We start from the raw sequence: 16638 nt of genomic DNA on the forward strand, positions 1-16638 counted from the left end.
CATGTCCTATGAGGAGAGGCTAAGAGTACTTGTGTTTTCCAGTTTGGAGAAGAGAAGGCTGAGAGGCGACCTCATTACTCCCTGCAATTTCCTGAGGAGGAGAAGTAGAGATTGAGGTGCTGGTCTCTTCTCCTTGGTAGCTGATGACATTATACACAGGAAAGACATAAACCTACACCCAGGGAGTTTCAGACTAGTTTATTAGTAAAAATTTCTTTATTGTGATTGTGGTCAAACACTGTTTTCTATTCCATTCTATTCTATTCTGTTCTGTTCTGTTCTGTTCTGTTCTGTTCTATTCTATTCTATTCTGCTATGCTACACTATGCTGTGCTATGCTATGCTGTGCTATGCTACGCTATGCTATGCTAATGCTGACAGATGACAAGTTACGTGGCATGTACAGCACAAAGTTTATAGTGAATTCATAAGACCTAACTTTTTCACTAAGAGACAAACACAAAACAGATGTTACCTGCTTTTGAATTACCCTTTAGTCACACTGTGTTTAACACACAGCTTGTTTACAGAAGGCTAGAAAAACAAGAAAAGGATTATGCATAGATAAAAACTCCACCCAATTTTCCAGTGAGCATTTTGTGACTATTTTTATCAAGGTAGGGTAACAAAATGATTCCTTGTATTTAAAACTCTTTTAACTTTATATCTGTTCTAAATTTCCACAAATCTCCATTGCTTTTATTACTGTATGCATTACATATGCTACTTCCAGGTTCTGACTATCACTAATCTCGTGATGAAAAGGATATGTTATGAAAAGTGCTATCTCCCACTTTCTGTGAATTGTCTGAATTCATTCAACAGAAAAAAAAAAAAAAAAAAAAAAGGAAAAAAAAAAAAAGAAAAAAAAAAGACAAATAGAAGGGAGATATAGTCAATAATTATATAGTCAATAATTATATTTTACAGTAATTATAATTTGCAGTCAGTGAGAAATTACATCTTTGGCAGGGACTTCAAGATATTTTGAAAGCTGCTCTGTAATACAGTAGGAAAAATTTATTATACAGAAAATTATATGAAATGCTCAGCCAAAGTGCTGTGAAAACAGCATGTAAATTGTGCAGAGGAAGACATGGGGTGTGGGAATATGCACCGAGCCCTGACTTCACTGAAAGTAATTTGATAATAGAGCTCTGAGGTATCATTAGCACAATTTGCTGGTTGTTAGCACAATTTGCTAGTCTGACAACATAAAAGAAAGAAAATGTTATGTGTTCCAACTGAAAACAAAATATATTCTGTCTCTATGAGCAAGATCATTGTGCAGTATTTGAATCATAGTGTTATTCATGTTGTTAAGAGTATTTGTTACCTGTTCAGCACAGTACAAGACTCAGAGGACTAGAAATGTAAGAGGATGGATGTTGCATAAGGTGTTTTTAAAATAAAAATAATAATAAAAATAAAAATAAAATAATAATAATAATATGAAAATAATGTAGTTGAATTGAAAGACAATATATAGAAGGGATGCACCTTGAATACTTTGTTTAGTTTTTGGCACCTCACCACAAGTTCATTGAGGTGCTGGAATGTGTCCAAAGAAGGGCAATGAAGTTGGTGAGTGTCTTTAGAACAAGTCTTATGAAGGAGATGCAGTTGTATTGATTGGAGGAAAGAAGGCTCAGAGAGACCTTACTATACTTTACCTTGAAGGAGATTGTAGCAAGGTGGGGGTTGGGTTCTTCTCCTAAGAACCCTGGACTCATGTGCCAGGTGAGGTTTAGGTTAGATATTAGGATAAGTTTATTTACTGAAATGGTTGTGTTATATATGGAGTGGTAATCCATGTCCAGAAAAAGGTTGATATTAGTAAAGAAGGGGGAGATGTGGGAGTGTGGCCATAGGGGTCAGAAAGCCCCATGGTTGACGGTAACACCAGAATCTTAACGATGAGGCCATCAGGAATGTAAAAGAGTTTAGAGGGAACAAAGAAGGGTGATTCAGGAGGCGCCATGCAGTCTCAGGTTTCTTGTTCTCCAGCCCTTAAGGCATGGAAGTTTCTGGGTGTTTGCTGTTGCTGTTATATGGAAAGTTGTTTGATCAATTAAAAGTTGTTTTGAAAAGAACTGCTGTGGGGAAAAGGGTATAAGAGGGGAGCCTGCCCTCAAGATGAACAAAGGCAACACAATGAAGTTATGTCATCAACAAGGAAGCAGAAAGAAGGAATGAAAAGGAACAGGCTAGCAGAACGTAGACCAGGACGGGAACAGGCACATTGATCACCTCATGAAGATGGGCTCGGCCAGACTCAGCAAACCGCTCAGAGAAGCTCGTACAGAAAGTCGCTGGAAATAGGTGCACCAGAGCTGGGAAGAAGCTCAAGCTGAGAAAAGCGGACCCGTGCACACAGCTCCCCTCGCTGGTAAGCAGTTGGGCATTATGGGGAATCATACGTCCTTAGGAACAAAGACTGTACTGGTAACCTTACAGCTTATTCTCCTTATTAACAATCAGACAGTTTATGATCCTGAAACACGGAACCAAATTGATGTCAAGGTGTGGGACTCTGCAACTAAAAACGACAAGGTTGCAGTGGGATTGCTTGGCACCTGGCGAGCAGTCTCTGAGGCCTTAAAGAGCCATGTGGGACCACAGTCAGAAATGTGTAGTGAGGGAACTGCGGGCTCGTTTACAAATCCTTCTGCTACACCACCGCTACTGCCGTCTCAGGCCTTTGCTGTTACGCCCCCTGGTGACCTGGACGTGCCTTTTGACCTAGGTCTTACTGGCCTTGAAAAGGGGACGGATATGTTTTTCTTCGATCCAGGAAGAGTAAGATACATAAGGCCCAAAGGCCAAGTTGCTTGACAACTTAAAGCGAGACATATTGTTCCCACGACTAGCCCTGGAATTCTCTGGTGTTTGTAATCAAGAAAAGGAATGGAAAATGGAGACTGTTACAAGTCATGGAAGATATTGGAGCACTTCAACCAGGCCAACTATGCTCCCCCAGTCATGGACATTAATGGTAGTAGACTTACTTAAAGGATTGTTTGTTCTGATTGTACATGTGTATAGGCATACTCGGGTTTAGTATGTAAAAGCACTTTCATGGAAGACATTGATAGTAATAAACTTAAAGTATTGTTTGTTACCTTTTCTGATTGTACGTATGTATAGGTGTACTTGGATTTAGTATGTAAAAGCAATGTTCTGTATATTTAGAAAGTTGATGTTCATGTGTGCATGTAGGTAGAGCATAGATTCCCCATGCACCCAGCGCTGTTTACTTGTCTTTTATAAATATTACTAAATTCGGATTGAGTTAAGACTTCATTTATAACAACATTTGATGCTGATTACCAGACATGAGCAACATCTATCCGTGTTATTGTTATACATGTTACAGCTATCACATGCTAATTGCTGCTTACACGGGTGCATTCCAAGAATACATTTATTGTTGAAAATCAGTACAGCATACAGGTCTAACAGAAAGTTCTCCAGAAAATTTCAACTGTTAGATTCTTGTCTGTGTTTCTTTCCCATTCATGATACAAAACAATTCTGCAGAATAAAATACCAAGCCAAATAATACTGATGAAGCCTTTAATGCCCACAGAAAATTTTAACTCTTAAAAGAACTAGGAATCCTTATTAAGGCCAGTGTATGTGGAATAAACCTCTCCTTATGTTTCATGGAACCAGACTTCATCATAACCAGTTTGCTGCTGTAATTTATTCCAACAACTTTGAAAAACTTAGTTCTATCTTTTCTCCTCTTGATGGATCACCAGGCCACAAAGTGTCTTTAAAATTAGTTTCTTCACACATTCTACAAAGCAGGATGCAATCCATGGTCTTGATTTAAGCCAGCATCTCCTTTTTTCTAAGCAATATCCAGTATTTTCTTATGAAATGTATGTTGCTGTTAATAAAGACTGTCTAAGCTAATCAGTGTCTCATTACAGACATTTCCCAGTCTGTAGGGAAATAATGTGTCTTAAACCCATGGATGAAGCAGAGTCCTAGAGCACTGGGGTGTAGTTTTACTTTGATGAAACTACTCACAATCTTATATGTTTCTAGGCTAAAAATACACTGTTTAAATGTTAGACATATCGGAAAAAAATATTTTAATATTCCACTTTAAAACTGCTTGAATTACTGTACCTTTTCAACCTATCTTATCAAACCTCATCTTCAAAAGATGAAACGATTTGCACTGCTCTTAGCTGCACTTTGTCTAATTTACATTACAATACTCACCGAACCACAGATGCAGACAACTTAGGATCCAGTTTTAACCCATTTGTCCATTCATTTAGTAGCAATGTACTTCTGGTCTGTTTACTAAGAAAGACCTTCTCTTGTAGTTGCAATGCACTTATCTCTTGATTTGGCTGGCAGTACTTTGTATTGATATGCAGAGTAGTAGTTCTGGTACTGGCTAAAGGTCTGGCTGATCTATTATCTTATCTACAGCTGTTAGCAGATGCTTTTGGAAGCAGTACAAGAGTCCAGTCAAGTATAAAGTTAACTTTCCCTTGGTATATCCTCCTAGTATTTGGCAATTGATTTAAAGACTGCTTAAGCTGGAAATTACATCTGGATGACTGTGTTTTATAGGGATACACAGTTTATACTGATTTAAAATAAACCTTTCTCAATAGGTCCTATAATCCGATTACTTGGACTTTTTTTAATTTTTGTGACATCACAGACTTGCTGTATACTGAGGTAAGATTATTTTTTTTCTGCTGTTCAAAACGGACACGTATTATATAGAAGGCTACCAATGGAATTACATTTCTTTTTTATAAGACAGTCTGTTGGCTGCTTCGTTGTTATTCGTCTTGTGAGTCTTAAAATAAATATCAAGTCACAATTTCTGGACAATGAACATAAAAATAAAGATGTCTCATTGGAATTAGTAATAACAGCACATGGACTTGTATTTATTCTGTGTTTCCACTAGACCTATTGTACGAAGGATCTGTTCCATTCTGAACTCTATAGAGGTCAATACAAAATGACACCAATAAAACCACAGAACAGATCATATAGCACGTGTTCTTCTGCAGTAATAGGTAACTGTGTTTAATAGCAAATCCTGGTGAGTGTTTAGGGAAAAATATTGCAAAACATTATTACCTCTATTCCTCAAATTCATTTTTTGCATAAAAATATCTTCACCACTTTGATTATTATTTTTATTTATTTATTTGTAGTCCTTCTGAATATAGGAAAATTCATTATTGTTGTATTGACTAAAAGCAGTACTATAATAGCAGTTAAATTTTCTTCATAGTAACAAGCAAAGTACTGCTTTTCTTTTACTTTTAAAATACTTTCCCAAGGACTTTAGAAGTAATCATCCATGTTTTGAAGAAATCCCAGTTTTTCCATGCACAACCTGAACTCTTTGGGAAAGCTTATCACACCTTCAGAAGACAAGCTATACAGTTTTTAAATACAACTGACTCCAATATACTGTAAGAATTTATGTTTTCAGTGAACTCTTCTGAGGAAAATGAAAATCTGTTAGGCACACACTTTCAAGCTTTTAAGAAAATAAGCAACTAAATACAAAATAAGTTTCATTCTTCTAACAAATATCTCCCAGTAAATATCCTTAAGAATAGTAACCTAGCAATACAGATAACACATTTTTGCAATGTATTCAAACACAAGCAGAAAGATGTAGTGTTTTCTCATGGAAGCTTTTATGCATATGAAGATTTATAATTAACATAATGGAGTTCTGCACTTTAAGGAGTTTGTTTGGGGAAACACCACTCTTGCCTTCCTCAGCGTCCTTTACCATATCACAAAACACAAAGAAGAATTATGGACAGCCTCCTTATCTGAAGTGGGGCGGACCCCTGGGCATTCCTGGCTGGACCCCTGGAAAGTGTGGGTGTCCAAGTGGATAGCCTGGTGTTGCAACCCCCCGAGGTCCTGGTGGCCGTGTCACAGCAATGGGTGGGGGAAGGTTTCCTCCTCCGTTCTGCATGGGATGGTGGCCATTTGGGGCAGAGCCTGGATTCTGGAGTGTCTGAGAGGAACTTGCTTCCTGTGGCTGACCCATTTTCTTTCCTTCATTGCCACTCTGTCCTTGACTGTTATCTGAAATGTGTTAGGAGAACAGAGTTACAGAATGAAAATGCAGAACAGAAATTCTCTATGAGGGAAAGGCTGAAGCACCTTGTCCACTCCAGCATAAGATGGAAGGTCTGGGAGCTACCACACAAACAGTCTGAAATAAGGGACAATGTGACTTCATGATCTTTGCACCATATTTTCTCCCCAGTTCTTTCTGAAAGGCCACAACAAAGGGAAGCAGAAGTATTTCCCAAGCAGTTAAATTCACTGGCAAGAATATATCATCTATAAACGGTGATGAAGGTCAGCAGTTCAAAAGCAGGCATGTTTTGAGGCTGTAGACATGCCTTCCATGTGGTTCTTCTGCAGGTTGTCATCCCTAATCTGCATTTCTCTGCTAGGCTTAGTCTATATTGATTGCATGGCATGCGTGATGGGGAAAGACTAGCAATATTCAGAGGGGAGGAAACAGTCTGTAACCAACTGAAACCTGCCTGACCAAGTTAGGTGTTCTGATGAGGGTCATTACCATACTGTCTTTTCACTACACCTTCTGCCATTGAACCTTGGCACAGAAGGCATATGCTGTTCTCAGCTGTCCAGGATGAAAGAAATATCAAGATGAAAGAAATATCAGCAGGATTTTTTTATTATTATTATTATTATTTTTAATGATTTATTGGATAAGTTGGATCTCTGACATTCAGAGAAGGTTGTGCCACATGTTTTACTAGTTTTATTACTTCGGTAAAAGGTGTTGCCTATTGTGGAGTGATGCTACAGCATTTCTGAAATTAGACAAAGGAAGACAAATGGACTGGATATTAGGCTAATACTTGTCATTCAGTATTGTGAACACCTTTCAAGAAATTACGGCAAAGGAAGCAGATAAGGCAGTGAACAACACTGTGGTATGGAATACAAATATTTCTCATATTGAGAAATTCAAAACTGTCCTTACCTTGACTTGGAGTAGATTCATCTTGCTTGCTTCCTTTTTGCTTTGTCTGTGGTGGTTCTGTCTCAAATGGATTTTCCTCTTGTTCATTTGATTTTTGTGCCTTTTGCTTATTTCTTCTTTTATTTTCTTCTGCTTGCTAACAATGGTGAAATAGAGAAGGCATCTTTCAGTAACCTGAATGTCGTAGCTAATAATTAGTAAAGCCAAAAATCAACAATTCTTTATTCCTTACACTTTGTAGCTTCTTTTTAAGTTCCAAGTTAGCTTCCTTGTAGGATTTGGATGTAGCATTGAGATAATAAATACTCAGGCTAAATTTCAAGAAAAAGAATGCATCTTGTTAGATAATGATTTAAAGACTCTTCCTATAGCAATAACTACAACTGTGCTAATATCAAATCTGTATTTTTCCTTGTTCAACATGCTTAAGCACTAGTAGTATTTTGACAGTGAGTAGACTGTTTCCTCAGAGTATGAAGAAGGTACTCATTTCAAGGTGTGTGTGGGGAGGAACAGAAATAAATTATTCTGTCTTTTATACTCTACATTCACTCTTATGGTAGTTAAGGAAGATGCTCAATTAAGGTATGTGTGCATTGCTATGACGGGTGTTTCATTTAATAGTTTCTAAATGTTAATTAAGTTGTATGACACACTTTAAAAATTAGTAAACTATATTTATAAAATCTTTTGAAGTAATACAAAATTCACAGACAGAGACATAGGTCAAAACAGAGATGTTGAATGCTTTCTTTTTCTCCAGCTTCAGCACTGATGATGGGCTTTGGGACCCAGGGTGCCCTAAGCTGGAGACCATGATGGTGGGAATGATAAACTCCCAACCAACCCTGAATGTGTATGGGATTTGCTGCTCCACCAGGATCCATACAAGTCCATGGGTCCGGATGGGATTCATCCCAGGGTACTTAAAGAGCTGGCTGATGTCTTCACGGGACCTCTCTCAATTATTTTTCAACAGTCTTGGAATCTAGAGAGGTCCCAGTAGACTGGAAGCTGGCAAATGTTGTACCAATTTTCAAGAAGGGAAGGAAAGAAGACCCCAGCAGTTACAGGGTTATCAGTCTCATGTCAGTGCCTGGTAAAATTACGGAGAAAATAATCCTTGAAGTTATCGAAGTGCACCTGCGGGACAATGCAATTGTTGTTCCCAGCCAATATGGGTTAATGAGGGGTAGGTCCTGCATTTCCTTTTATGATAAAATCACCCATCTAGTTGATCAAGGGAAACAGAAACCAGCTGATAGGATCTTTTTGGACATCAGCAAAGTTTTGACACAGTTTCCCATAGGATCCTACTGGACAAAATGTCCAGCATACATCTAGACAAAAACATCATCCAATGAGTGGCCAATTGGCTGATGGAAAGGGCTCAAAGGGTTTTCGTAAATGGGGCCATACCAGGCTGGCAGATGGTCACTAGTGGGGTCCCCAAAAGCTCCATTTTAGGGCCAGTCCTCTTCAATGTTTTCATAAATGATTTGAATGTAGGACTAGAATGTGTTTTGAGCAAATTTGCTGACGACACCAAGCTTGGAGGAGTTGTGGACTCTGTTGAGGGTGGAAAGGTCTTGCAGAGAGATCTAGACAGACTGGCGAGCTGGGCAATCACCAATTGCATAAATTTTAATAAAAGCAAGTACTGGATCCTGCACCTGGGACAGGGCAACCTGGCTGTACATACAGACTGGGCAATGCTCTCTGCAGGACTGAGCAGCCCTGCAGAGAGGGATCTGGTGGTTGTGGTTGACAGCAAGTTGAATGTGAGCCAGCAGTGTGCCCTGACAGCCAGGAGGGCCAACCGTATCACTAGTCGGTTGAGGGAAGTGATTGTCCCGCTCTACTCTGCACCGGTGCGGCCTCACCTCAAGTACTGTGTGCAGTTCTGGGCACCACAGTACAAAAAGGACATTAAACTGTTGGAGAGTGTCCGGAGGAGAGCAATGAAGATGGTGATGGGCCTAAAGGGGAAGACATATAAGGAGTGGCTGAGGTCACTGGGCCTGTTCAGCCTGGAAAAGAGGAGGCTGAGGGGAGACCTTATCGCAGTCTTCCTCATGACGGGGAGTGGAGGGGCAGGCGCCAACCTATTCTCTTTAATCACCAGTGATAGGATCCACGGGAATGGTGTCAAGCTGAGGCAGGGGTGGTTTAGGCTAGATATCAGGAAGAGGTTCTTCACCGAGAGGGTGGTCACACACTGGAACAGGCTCCCCAGGGAAGTAGTCACTGCACCAAGCCTGTCTGAATTTAAGAACTGATTGGACTGTGCACTTAGTCACATGGTCTAAACTTTAGGGTACACCTGTGTGGTGCCAGGAGTTGGACTTGATGATCCTTATGGGTTCCTTCCAACTCAGGATATTCTATGATTCTATGATTCTATGAATAGGTAAAGCCAAATACTTGTAGGAAAATAGCCAAAACAATAAGTTTTATTTTTTGTTCTAAATTTGGTTACACTTTTCAATATATTGCATTATTTTTGTGATAACTCTATGAAACTAGTATTTTTTACTCTCATGATTTAATTAGAGAAATGCTCATATGAAACCCTTTATTAAAGTAATCAGTAAGTAATTAATCTTCATTTGCTGTTCACTCTGCTTTGCCAGATTTTGCCTTGCATTTTCCTTTTTTTTTTTTTTTCTTTCTCATTTATATTTTGGTGTCTTTGTCTTGGATCCTTGCAGAATAGGAATCCTGCTCAGAAAAAAAAATAAGTAGAAGGTAACCACATATTTCAGAGGACATTCTAGTCTTTTTGTTTTTCTAGCCAACAGTTAAATGGAACAAATTGTTAAGTGAATCTTGGTAAAACTTAATCTCAGAATTTCATTTTGCTCACATAAAGTACTTTGCAATTTCCATTATATTCTGTAATCTTCTCTATATTTTTTGGAAATTCTACAATGCAGGGTTAAATCCCAGCTCATCTGTATATAGAATTTGCTTTTAGTTCAGCATTATGCAAAAATTGTGATATATTTGAACAGTAGTTTAAAATGTCTTTATGAAGAAGGACTCAATATAGTTTTTGAGAAAGACTATTCAGGGGTCATTATTCTTTAACTGACTTATGAAAAATCCGTACTAGCCCTGTTCTATAAGAAGGAACAAGACTCGAGATGATTTAAGGCAGTTGAGACTGGAACATCTCCATGGTACATTTCTAGCACCCTTTCTCCCTCTAGTCCCGACAACATAAGGTACATCAAGGAAAGGCACAGGTACTCAAGATCAGACTCTCATTAACTTTAGTTAATATAGCTAAAATATGTTTTATGTAAAAAATATGTTTTATGTAAAAAAATATGTTTTATGTAAAATATAGTTAAAATAGCTCTGCTTCATGGCAGTCACTGTTCTAGTTTCCTATTGAACCTGCTAAGGATTTATGCTGTTCTGTCTACTGAACAAGCTGATCAAGGTCACAACAACATCAGATCCCATAGACTTTTCAATTTTAATAGTTTCGTCATTATGGTAGCAAGAACAAAAAATTGTAAAAAAAAAAAAAAAAAAAAAAAAGGAAAAAAAAAAAAAAAGCTGAAAACAGTTGAACAAAAGAGAGATCACCTTTTGTGCAGAGACATATTAATTATGTTCAACTAAAAGACCTAAATTCTTAAAGTCCCTCATCATGGGGGAATCAATACAATTAGATATTCAGGCAATAAAGATTCAGAGGGAAAGAAACTTATCAGACGTTTCAGTAAGGATTAACATTTCAGTTAGTATTCTATACGTACACCATCAGTAATATAAAAGGTAGGATAAGTCCAGGGTTAGAGGCATAGCCAAATACCTTCCCAAACCAAGAAGGGAAGTCATGCTCCAGAGTTTCTGATATGACTTCAAACATTCTAGTTTTCCCACTGTTAAACAGAAAATGTGACAATATATAATATACAAATATTTTAGCAATGTCAATTCAGTACTATGAATATATAAGTTAATAACATCACACCAAACCAGGGAAAAGTAAAAAAATAAAATAAAAAAATAAAATAAAATAAAATAAAATAAAATAAAATAAAATAAAATAAAATAAAATAAAATAAAATAAATGTTAATATTCATTATTTAAAACATAAAACTCTGAAACTAGCTTTAGTTAAAACAGGATTTATGTATTTTAAGTAGAAAAATAGACACCAACATTTTAATCTCAGCAGGCTGCAGAGGCATAATAAAGCACTGATATACTCCTTAAGAATTTCTAATTTAGAGAATTAGTAATAAATGTTTACATGACAGCTAATCAAAAGAAAAGGTGTTCTGTTCTACAATTCAGAAAATTAAAAAATAAAAATTAAAAAAAAAAATCCTGGAAACTTTTTAAAATAATTAACCAGTTTTATAGTATTCCAACTGTAATGATTACCCATAATGAGAAATGTCGTATAATTAAACAGTCAGCATATCTTATAAATATAATACTTATAAAGGAAGATCCTTTTCATTACTAGATTATACACTAGATTTGATATAATATTAACATGTATGGTGGATGTGAAATGTAAAATACCTGAAAGGACCACAGTCAAAAGATGGTGGGATGGAGACTATGGTGTACACAGCAGGCAGCGTGGAGAGAAAGAGAATGAAAAGCAACATGGCCATGTAGAAGTTGTTTGATCTGGAAGCTTTGAAGACCCTCTCCTGGGGGACATTGCAACACATCACTGCCCAGCACTGCAGGTACATTGAAGTGTGGAGGCGGAACACATTAATTGCTGGAAGACATGGAGCGTAAAAAGACCCCATCCTAGAAAAACAAATAAACAAATAAACACTTTGGAGTAGGACTTCTGCCTAGATACAATACCTATTTCCCCTATTTCCCATTCTAATGTGCTTTGCAACATCACTGTATGCACTGTTTCTCTTATTTTTTTTTTTTATTTTTTTACTATTGTTGCCTCTTGCTTTTAGAAGAACTGGAGGCATATAGAAAGAATTCTCCATATGTACTTTTTGTTTCAAAGCTCCAAAATTCTCTTTCTCTGTGAATGAGATAATAACTTAACAAAACATTACTCCCTCTTACTTTGTATCATTAGTTCATGCAGTATCTGTCATGTGTTTCGTTAAAAAAAAAAAAAAAAAAAAAAAAAGTAACCCAAAATCTAGGTGTTATAGAAATAGTCTAGATTATTCTTTATTATTTTTCTAAGTATGTTATTACCATTTTAGGAAGAATATTCTTGCTAAATTGACATTTATTTTACTTCTGTTACTATGGTTATTTACTGCCTTATTCCAATGAACTTACTGATTCTGCTAAATGTCATTTTTTCCTTATTTTCTACAGTTATGTGGTTATGACACAGATGCAGTTGGGACCATTTTATTTGTATCTGACCATGTTTCCTGTGCCATGCTGACTGAAGAGTAGTTATTTTTAACTGCCTGGCCAAATGGTACAGATAGTAGGAATCTACTTTTTCCTTTATCGTTGTTCAACTGATCATGGCTGAGTCACCTTGCTTTTGGGTGACTCTGTTTTTCTCTTTATGAAATAGGAAAAAAAATAAATCTATGTGGTTGGAAACATCCCTGTAAGTATAGAGATGTCACGTCAGAGTATATTATATTAATATCTTTTCTTCCTCTTTCCACGTATCTTCAATTAAAAGAGATGGAAAAGGATTGGTGGTCTATGAAGGCAGAGAGCACCTAATGGCCACATTTCTTAACCACATGGAAATCAGTTGTAAAATTCAAGTTAAACAAGTTCAAACTCTAGGTAGTTTATGGATATTGCCAAAATTTGTACATATAACTTAAAAAACATGGTAGACAAATTCTTGCCAATAGCTTATCAATATGGAGACTTGCAAATGAATTGCATTTCAATCACTTTGTGAGAACAAATAAAGAAAGAGCTTTTCTAACTCTACTCTCTCTCTCATCTCACAAAACAAATGCACACATACATACCTCTCATTCTTTCTAGTTCTGTGGCAGTGCCAACTCACCAGCTGCAACTAAAACTCTTTTCATTCTGTTTCAGATGTGTGAAATCTGATGTTTCTGATCCCGTAATCTTAGCTCAGAACTAGTTTAGAAATTGCCCCATTGATTCTACTTTACCAGAATGTGATATATATTGCTTCACACTGTCATCAGACTAAAACAATGAGACAGGATCCTCATTTCACAGATGCTGATAAATCCTGCAGACCTGGGGAGAATGCTGACACACAAGGGAACACAAGAGACACACTTTGCCACACCTACCAGATCATGCCCTGGTTAAAGATCAGCCCCAGTACATTCCCACTTATATCAAACTCTGAATATGATGGCTGAAAGAAATAACATAAATTCTTTCATTAGACTTGCACCAAAGATTTTAAGATGACTTATGCTACATTAAAATTGTCACTTCCAACAGCAGCAGAATAATGGTATTGTACTGTAAAGGCTCTTGTTACATATTATCAATGAATCATGAAATAAACAAATAAGACTCAAGGCAAACAGATAAACTTTAATACTGGTTGCAGAATTTCACTGAGAACACTGAATTTGAGCAATGACTGAAATGCACATGTTATTTTGTAGGCATGTTTGTGTGTATATGCACCAGAATAAAAATTTCTGGTAAGAAACTGGCTCCAAAATTTTGGTTTACATTAAAAATTTATGATTCAAACATATTATCCATTGTGTTTTACATTGTCACAATGTTTTGCTTAATAAACTGTCTTGGAAGAAAGTTATACTACAACATAGCTGGTGACCTGCATGATTCACCATAGTGGATGGTCAAAAAGATCACGAATGATGATCCAAGTATTAATTACAGGGACAACTGACATGGGGAATAATGGGCTTCAGATACAAAAACAACTATTTCCTTGAGTCTGAATCAAAACAAAGATATTCTGTTAAAATTGACAAATTAAAGTCACAATTTCAAATTATAATATGTTGGGATATTTGGAGCTTCTACACTATTTCTGCCTAGTTTTATGTATATACATACATGTATATACAGATATATGCATGTATGTCTACAACAAATTGCTATATTTGTGTTGTGTGTACTTATGAATTGTCTTCTATACAGGAAAGATTAAATAGACCTTCAACTAAGTATTAATTACTAATTATTAATAAAGTAAGATTAAATAGTATTCAACCTGAAAAACAGTTGAATAAGGGGAGCTCTTTAGAACCATTCTTACATAATGCCAAATAAAAGTTTCACTGTTTTATTAACAGTTAAGTGCAGCAGCAATGGTATCTATCAGATAAGCTGTCTTTGAAGAAAATGAAGGAAAGCTCAAGGTAATCTTTCAAATTAAAGACTATCAATAATATGGAAATTTGGGGTATGGCTCATTGAAAGATTCCTTGTTCATTATAAGCTCTAATGGTGTAAAGAGTTTGGAAATTGGTACAAGTAGTTCTGTAAGATCAACTTCATTTCTTTTATTTATTTTTGTTTTGCATGGAAATCAGCACAAAGCTTCTAGGCTGTAGCACGGACTATGATTCCTTATATATCTTCACACCCTTTCTTTGAGCTTCTAGTAGCCCTTTTTCTGTACAATGACAATATGTCCACCATACACTACCAGCAAATGTGTCATTGGCACTTTGAGAATGGTAATATAACTGTATTATAAGGAATAAGTACTGCATTAACAGTAATATAAAATAAGGTGTTCCCTCACTGCTGACCAATCATTCCATGGCTTCTCTTAACTGTGGTTAAACCCTTGTGTGCAGGCTGTAAGGTTTAACAGTGGTTAAACCCTTGTGTACGGGCTGTAAGCTTCACACTCACTACTTAACACTTCTTTGTACATTCTTTACTTTGTGTAGAATCATAGAATCATACAAAAATTAAGATTGGAAAAGACCTCCAAGATCATCTGGTCCAACCAACACCCTACTACTACTGTCACTCACTAAATTATGTCTCTAAGCACCAGGTACAACCTTTCCCTGAACACCCCCAGGGATGGTGACGACCACTTCCCTGGGCAACCTGTTCCAATGCCTGACCACTCTTTCTGAGAAGAAATATCTCCTAATTATTTTAATTGTTGAGTAGAGTAGTGCTCTTTGTTTAATTATTTGTTTTAATTGTTGAAAGTAGGGACATGACGTTTCCATTTTTCCACTCACCAGGGACATCACTTGAATGCCAGGACTTTTCAAGTCTGATGGAGAGAGGCTTGGCAACTACATCAGCCAGTTCCCTCAGGACCCTGGGATTCATGTCATGAGGTCCCATAGACTTGTATCTGTTTAGATTCGCCAGGTGGTGTCGAACCTGCTCTTCACTTACAGTGAGTGGGACTTTGATCCCCCAGCCTCCATCTATAGGTTCAGAGAAATTAAGAACTTGGGAATCCCATCTACCAGTGCAGACAGAGGCATAGAATTTATTGAGTACCTCAGCCTTCTCCATGTCTGTCGCTACTAATTACTCAAAAAATTACTCATTCCTGATATAAGAAATTAGCCACCTACAATCGCTTACACACTCCTATTTTCACCCCTCAGTCTATTTTCAAAAATGTTGAAGGTGCATGGTGGCCTCCTCCTGTCACCCCAGTACAGCAGCCCAAAGGAAGGTGGGTCCTCTCTTGTGCTCTTCCTCAAGGTTCTGTGCAGAAGGGATACCACCTCTCACACAAGGGCTGGGGGATGGAAAAGAAGCATTCACGCAATCCCTGAGAATCGGCAACAGAGTTCTTCATTGCTGGGACACCTTGTAGATAAGCCTGCAGGATGTTCATGGTGTTTGGCAGCTCCAAGCTAGTGCTTGGGATGGAGCCTGAGAGACAAGTAGGGAGCTTACCAGGCACTCCTGTGACGCTGTTGGTGTGCTCTGATGGCACAGAGCAAAGACATGCCACAGGAGTCACAGGTCTGATCTGGTGGGGGTGGATCCACTTCCATCAGTCCCTCCACATCTGGTGGATCCAGTTCCGTGGGCTCCATGGTGTTAGGCAGAATGATAAGCCACTCCTTGCCCAGAACTGGCCAAATGGGATGCCTTTCATCCAGAATGTTTTGAGGCCAGGGTGCTAAACCAGGGGGTTGTCCAGTTCCAACCCTGGATCCCATTCCTCTGTCTGGTTGATTTCCATCCATGGATTCAATGCTGCTGTCTGTTTTAGGGCCATGGCTGGGTCCCACACTGTGTTCCAGATTATGGGCATGCCTCTGCCCCACACAGCTGTCTGCCTAATCCTTCTGCCTTCTCCCCATGCCACCACTGCACCAATGGGAAGGCCCAGGCCCCCTGTTGCTGTATGGCTGAGGGGATGGCTTACCTCCCGCATTGTTGCAGTGCCAGTGGTACCGCCTGTGTCTGTGGGCCAGGCGCCAGAGGTTTCCTGAGCACTGGTGTCTGTTGTGCCACAGATGTTACCCCTCTGCCCATGACACTTCTCCTTCTTGTTAGGTGCCTTCCTTCTCGGTGCTTCTTTGGATTGCATCACTATCCTATTACACTGAGGAGGGCTGCTGAATGCCTTCCTGCTTCTGTTTTTCTTGCTGCCACATAAACTGGCTGTCAGAGGGTCTAGAAATTCTGCGAATGGTGGGCCACCTGC

General features: G+C 38.0%; 1 protein-coding gene across 1 annotated transcript in view; it reads right to left on the reverse strand.

The window, feature by feature from the left end:
• Positions 1-5830: 5830 nt before the first annotated feature.
• TMC1 (transmembrane channel like 1) overlaps positions 5831-16638 on the reverse strand; it is a 66867-nt gene continuing 56059 nt past the window's right edge. Inside the window, exons 15-20 of the mRNA XM_032205652.1 lie at positions 13298-13365; positions 11583-11822; positions 10804-10929; positions 7266-7344; positions 7034-7169; positions 5831-6096 (exon numbers count right to left, since the gene is read on the reverse strand). Of these exons, the coding sequence (XP_032061543.1) occupies positions 5831-6096; positions 7034-7169; positions 7266-7344; positions 10804-10929; positions 11583-11822; positions 13298-13365 (915 nt within the window). The remainder of the gene's footprint in view (positions 6097-7033; positions 7170-7265; positions 7345-10803; positions 10930-11582; positions 11823-13297; positions 13366-16638) is intronic.

The sequence above is a fragment of the Aythya fuligula genome, chromosome Z (assembly GCF_009819795.1).
Source record: "Aythya fuligula isolate bAytFul2 chromosome Z, bAytFul2.pri, whole genome shotgun sequence".
NCBI classification, from domain to species: domain Eukaryota; kingdom Metazoa; phylum Chordata; class Aves; order Anseriformes; family Anatidae; genus Aythya; species Aythya fuligula.